Raw genomic sequence first — 6794 nt, forward strand, 5'->3', positions numbered from 1 at the left:
AACTCTTGCAATTTCCGGTTTGCCTTTCGACGAGCTAAATTGATTACAATTTGTTGAATTGAATCATGTTTTAACTTTTAGCAGAGATCAATCAGAAGAAGGGACTTGGAGAATTGCCTCAGGTAGATCAAATAGCACAGGAGAATTTTCTCATTAGCCATAAAACTTAGAAGCTCTCCAGTTCCAAAGGCTCTCTTCTCTAGTTTACTTAACATCAAAGTTGGTGATGCAAATAGATCTTACCACATATGCATATTTTGGATCAAACTCATAAATGTTATTGTGAAAGAGAAACAAATAAAGAAGTGAGATTCAATGCTGATTGAATTCATGTTTTGGGAGCTAATATCGCTTATGTGGCGGTGAGGTCGGCAGATCCGAAATGGAGAGGAGTGAGGCTATGCTCTGGTCTTGGAGGATGAGACCAGGCTGAGTTCTTCTTGCGGAGCTTTCAGAACATTGTTGATGAGGACAGCCATGCAAATGTTTCATTTTGGCTAACTTAGGCAGGACCATCAGGTGGTCAGAGTGTTTTGTTCGGGGTAACATTACTTTAATTGTTAGAAAAAAAAAACAACTCATAGAAACCCGATATATACAAAATTAATCATATAATTCATATCCACTATGTTTTTTAAGAAAAGTTTGATTGCGAAGGCATATAAAAACACATTACTTTTTATTTCATTTTATTTATTATAAATTAACCCGATAATCATAAGTCCGATGCTAGAATTGTATAAATACAACGTTTGAATTGCTTAGCATTAGGGGACTAATAACAACAACAACTAAGTGTGATATCCGTCTTTACACAATCTCCATTGTGATATCCCCTTTTAATACAGTCTGCGGAACATTCTCGTAACCAATATATTTCTCGTGACCCATACCCATGTCCTCTAATACACACAGCGATGCAATTATCCGGAAGTTTGTTGATCTGTGCATCTATACAAAACCACCAAAAATGTAGTAAAATATGTATATGCAGGGGTCGGTGATAGACATGTACAACAAGTGCATTTGCACTGGAACTATACAAAATTTACATATATTTTAAGGCTCGTAAATATTTTTTTTTAAAAAAATTATATGTAATCAGGGCTCATTTTTCAAAAAGTGAACCAAGAATATAACAATTTTTGCAATTTTTATACCGGTCCTGTATATATGCAAGTATGTGTATTGTAACATAGTAAAAGTTATAAGATATATAACATAGTAAAAGTTTTAGGAATAAGTATCATGTATATATAATTACGTATAACATGTCCATACATTATTTAGAGCATTGTAGACTCCAAAAGTTATGATTATTAGAATATCACAATCACAAACACAAAATATTTAAATATACCTGAGGCAATAACAATATGGTTGGACAACAAAACTGCTAATATGATAATTTGAAAAATCACCAAAGCTTTTGTGATACCCATGATGATAATAATTTTTTGTATAAAATTAACTGAATATGATTATGCTAATCTTTTAGAGAGATTCCACTTATATAATTAATCTTACTCTTGGGTAATCTCATATTTTCCAATCTGTTTAATTTTGCTATTAAATGTTTTTCCATTTATGCTAATAAAATTGTTTTGAGTCAAAAAGTTGTTGACATTTGTTTTGTATTTTGAACATATCTTTTGACTATATTAAATGAAAAATTAATATGAATAAATGATATGAATAAGATATATCTGACAAGTAAGAAATTTATACAAATTAATTTTGTCAATAAATATACTGCAGGTAAACTAGTATTTGTTTTTTTACCAATATATGATGAGAATTGAATAGAGTTTTAAAGATTTTAAATGTTATGTTGAATATGTTGTTATTAGATTAAGATTTTGTTAAACTCTATTAAAGTTTAGTGTTATTAGTTTGTGATTTGTAAAAATTCATTTAAAATCTTAACAAATTTGGGTTATTGGATTCAGACTTTTATAAAGTCATTAAAAGTTTTGTGTTATTCAATTAAAACAAAAGAATCTAGGATTGTTAATGAATTCAGTTACTATGTTATTGTTTATGATTTTAGACATTTTCTTTACAAACTAAAGTCATTGAAAGTATTACAAAAATACAGGGATTGTTTGGATGACTTTACAAGATTTTAGAAAACTAATCAACAAAATTCTCTAGCAATCTTTAACAATCTTTCACTTATTCAGTTTTAATAATTTTGTTGAAATCTTCAAAAATCTTTATAAATTAGAATCTAATTGTAACAACCGTCTCCTAAAAAATATGAATATTGGAGTTTATATCAAGAATTGGAGTGGAATCGGTTTAGTTTCCGGTTGATTTACTAAGCTGGTCAATTTATTAATTAAATCAAAGGATGGTTTAATTAATTCTTGTTTAAATAAATCTCGGTTTAATTTAATTAAACCATAAACTCTTTTTTAATATGATGACGACTCCTTCTCTTTTGTGATTGTCGACATTGGTTGCTCAGAGAAAGAGGGAGAGATCTCTTGGTCGACCGCACCCGGATTCTCAATCCTCACATATGATCCACGGAAAACGATCTAACCGAAACCCCATAATTCCGACGAGACAACCATCGTAGAAATCACTTCTTACAAAATCTTTCACAAATACACCAAACACCACCTCATCTAGCTACTGAGTCGCACAACCAACCACTCCTAGCGACCGAGTAATAAGAGAGGTGGCCTTGAAAACTTGATTTCATCCAGCCACGGACAACACTTCCCCATAGTTATTCCAACTCACTATCAACTCCTCTATTGTTGAACGGCACCTCCACCTAGTGTTTAACGTCAACCATCACACCACTTGCGAACCAACACATACACTGACACTCATGGCATCACTTCCGTCAATCTCTCCTCATCCAAGCCTAACTCCAGCTTTCCTCCTAGGACCCAAACACACAACAACATGCTGGTGTCGCTCGACATCCCATCTTTACTACAAAACCGTCTATAACAGACTACAATACAAACACTTGATTAAATCACAAACCAACTGTTCATTTCACAAACCCACCATTGGATATGTAGCTTATAGCACCATGAAGATACCTACCAAAATTCAGCCAAATTGGACTCCGTTTCATCGTCCAAACATTGCCACAAAGTAGCCCATTCGAACCAGTTTGCGCTGTTCATCCGCAGGTGTTGGTGTCGAACGACACCAATCCAGAAATCACGATCGAAGATTTCCTTCAAGCTCCTTCTCGCCGCAAATCCCTAATCCGCTATAATCATCGATTCTCTACTCAATCTAACACTAAAACAACACAACTTACCTAGATAACAGACATGAGAAAGAATCTTTGTCTGTCCCTATCCACCACCAAGCTCAAATCCTTCCCCTTACACATCAAGAGGATGGATCTCCTTTCTCCTCTTTCCAAGTGAGAGCACCGCAACTCTCTCTCCTTCTCTCCTCTATAACTACCAAAACATATCTCTTTGCTCCTTTTAACCCTCCTCAAGGCTCCCTGTGCTCTTAGGATCAAACTCACCATCTCTCTCCCTCTTTCTCCTTCTCGCTTAGAAACGACAAACACCACCCACTTCCCTCTTAAGAGAGGCTGCTCTTGCCCCTTTAAAACGAGACTTAGGGTTTCCAAACCCAAACCAAGCTAAACCGATCGATTTTGAAACAAATCGAACAACCACCAATTTAGTGGTGTCGACCGAAACTGATGTGAGCGCGTATCGGTACGTGACTCGGTCACACCATTACGCCGGCTCGGTCAGGAACGGTTGCTCTCGAGACGGCTGAGTTGGAGAAGACTTCCCTTGGTCAAGGCTTGGTCGTTCGTCTTGACAGAGTAAATGACTCGAGGAAACGGAATATGGAAACAATCGCACAAGGGAAATGAAAGATGCACGAAAGGACTCGTCGGGTTGCTCGGACGAATCGACGCGGCACGATACGGAATGACCGGGATGACTCGGGGAACACTATACGGAACGAGACGGTACAATATGAAACAGAGGGGATTCACGAGCGGATGCGAGATGATGGAAAGAAGGGCACGAGCGGGTGCGAGACGTAGCGATGATGGACTCGAGCGGTTTTGGGACAAAGCGATGATGGACTCGAGCGGTTGCGAGGCGAAGCAAAGGTGGTTGAGAAGGTGGATTGATGTGACGACACACGAGAGATGACTCGGCTCGTGATACGGTCGAACTAAGAGATTACAAACCCGGTTTGTGAATCTCCTAAGGTTTCTCAAGAGTCAAGTCCCGGACAAGGGCTAAGGAGAGAGGTGAGACAAGAAACAAAGATGCTCTCTTTGGAAATTAATTCAATCTTCAAGCCTGAGTTTTACAATAAAGAGAAGGGTTTAAAATTTAAATAGTGTGAGGGTTTAGAGGGAGTCTAGGACACGCGGACTCGCTATGGTTCGCACACGTTTGCCCTTGACGTGTTTCCTTTGATCGAGAACACGTCGTGCCTCTAAGTGGTTTAAACAGAATCACACACGTCACACTACTCTAACGTTCACAAGGGAAGGATCTAGAAAGGATCAAAACGTAAAGCTTAAAGGAAAATACAAAACAGGTCACGTCCTTAGGCTGGACGCGGGAACCACGTCATTGACTTCAAAACGCGGCGTTGTGCGTCAGAACTCGTTGTCTCGTTAAAAACCCTTCGGTAAACCCATTGGGACAAACCCGAAGTAGGAAAAAGAGTACAAGTCATGATTCTAACGCCTTTGGCGCCCTCATCCTTGGGTAAAGGACGAAAGCTGTTCAAACGATCTCGCCGATGGTTGCCTTGGCCGAATCGATCTCTTGGTCTTCTTGGATGAGCTCTTGGTCCGAGTGGTTGCACCGAGAATGATCCTAGGAATGCCGGCTCCAAGTTGTCCAGCGGGTGATACGCGTGTCCGAGAGGTGTCTGGGTCCGGCTCGAACATCTCGGTCATGCTCGGCGAGTCTCGGTCATATGTCTCGGTCGTGCTCGGTGCGTCTCGATCATGCGTCTCGGTCGTGCTCGGCGCATCTCGGTCATGAGTCTCGGTCGCGCCCGGTACGTCTCGGTTATCTCGGCCATGCGTCTCGATCGCGTCTGATTCGTCTTGGTCGTCTCGGTCAGGTTCTGGTCCCGTGCTCACATCAGACACCCTCCTTGGTGTCGATCGACACCCACCAAATTGGATTTGGGATGTTATAGTAATAAAGATGCATTCTATCTAAAAGCTGTTTATATGAGTTATTAGGTATAATAAAGTGCAGACACAACAGTTGCAATTTTTCGTAGCACATTTTCGTAAAATTTTTGTTTTTATTTGTGTTTTTTTAATTCAAACTGTTGTATCTGTTCATTGTAGGGTTGTGTCTTTCCACTATATTTTATTTCTATTTTTTCATCACAACTTTTTGTTCTAATAGGTGTATCTATTTAAATAGTCATGTCTTTTGAACTCGCTTTATATTTCTTTCTTCATCAATAACTAACGAGTTTGTTGAAACAAATTTTCCATTTTATGTTTACCCTAAATAATTGAACATTAATATCTAATGTGCTTTTAGAGTCTCTTTAGTCTTGTCACGTCTTTACAGGTTATAGGTGACTTTCACTACAAGAAAACATGGAATTGCCGACTACAAAAACAGTCACTATACAGTCGCTAACTACTTAATAACGACTGATTGGTGACTGACATACGTAGTCGCTAAATAGTGCGTCGCTAAAAAAATCAGTCGCTAAACAGTCGACAAGGAGCTACTAATTGGCGACTGACGAGGTTCATTAATTCTCTCTCAATTATACCATCTCGTTTATGAATTTTTCAGACAGTTGCTTCGAGGAATTCCAGAAAGAAGAAGACGATGGCGATGGTTGAAGAGTGTTACGCTGATGATGAAGAGGATGAGCTGGTTGGCTTTGGATTTAGTCCTTCAGAAGAAGAGCTCATACGCGATTACCTTCTGTCTAAGCTTGGCTTTGACCAAGACCAACGAAACAAGATCTTCACATTATAGAAGACAAGGAAAACAGCTACGCAGAAAAGCCATGGCAGCTTAATCACACAAAGAATAATATCTTTAAACCTAACGAGTGGTTTTACTTTGTGAAACGGAACCGCAAAGTAAAAGGTTGGAAAGACACTGGAGGGTTGAAATATGTAAATGTCGTGTCGAGAAAGACCGGTAGAGTGATTGGGAAGAAGAGGAATCTCAGCTTCTACGTCAAGAGCAAACCGAGTGGTTGGACCATGACTGAGTATTCTTCATTCATCTATGAACAAATCCTTCCGAAACCAAGTTCTCTGCCACCACCTCAAAGGACCATGATCATTCTGCTTGGTGAATCTCAAAGAATGATTATGGAAGACGATAGCTTTGCTTCTCTTTATTTTTAAGTAGTTAGTTATTTCATAAATTATGTTTCGTTGAAGGTGTTCTTTCGTTATCTTAATTAATTATTATGCCACCTTTTTAAGTCAAAGGAAAGGCTCAGATATAAATTTGTTTTGTATATTTCAATTCAAGATACAAAAGATCATTCAAGCGTTGCTGTTTTTAAAATCGGACCGGTAACTGAACCGGGAAAGTTTTTGGATCATGAGTCAACATGGTTCGACCCGGGTTGATCGGGTTCAATTGATTTTGATGATATTTTTATAAATAATAGGTATGAATAGGTTTTCTATTCTTTTTCAATGATTATAACTATGATATAATTGGATATGCCAAATAAAATACTTCAATAATCATAATGTTTTTTAAAAACCTTAAAAAGTAATAAACTCAAAGTGTAACAAATTCAAAGTGTAACCAGTACTAATAAAA

General features: G+C 38.0%; 1 protein-coding gene and 1 long non-coding RNA gene across 2 annotated transcripts; one reads left to right on the top strand and one right to left on the bottom strand.

Annotated features, from left to right (window-relative positions):
* Positions 660 to 1521, bottom strand: LOC104770156. Its single transcript, XR_764496.2, has 2 exons — positions 1361 to 1521; positions 660 to 951 (listed from the first exon to the last, which is right to left on the bottom strand). It is a non-coding gene; the product is annotated as an uncharacterized LOC104770156 (long non-coding RNA).
* Positions 5832 to 6364, top strand: LOC104772346 (NAC domain-containing protein 35-like). Its single transcript, XM_019241828.1, has 2 exons — positions 5832 to 5932; positions 6001 to 6364. Exons 1-2 carry the CDS (start codon positions 5832 to 5834, stop codon positions 6362 to 6364), a joined length of 465 nt encoding a protein of 154 aa, XP_019097373.1.

Source organism: Camelina sativa, chromosome 20 (genome assembly GCF_000633955.1).
Source record: "Camelina sativa cultivar DH55 chromosome 20, Cs, whole genome shotgun sequence".
Lineage (NCBI taxonomy): Eukaryota > Viridiplantae > Streptophyta > Magnoliopsida > Brassicales > Brassicaceae > Camelina > Camelina sativa.

Coding starts and splice junctions, on each gene's coding strand:
- LOC104772346 (XM_019241828.1), top strand. CDS start 5,832: ATGGCGATGGTTGAAGAGTGTTACGCTGATGATGAAGAGGATGAGCTG. Junction 5,933..6,000: donor CTCATACGCGATTACCTTCT/GTCTAAGCTTGG, acceptor CAAGGAAAACAG/CTACGCAGAAAAGCCATGGC.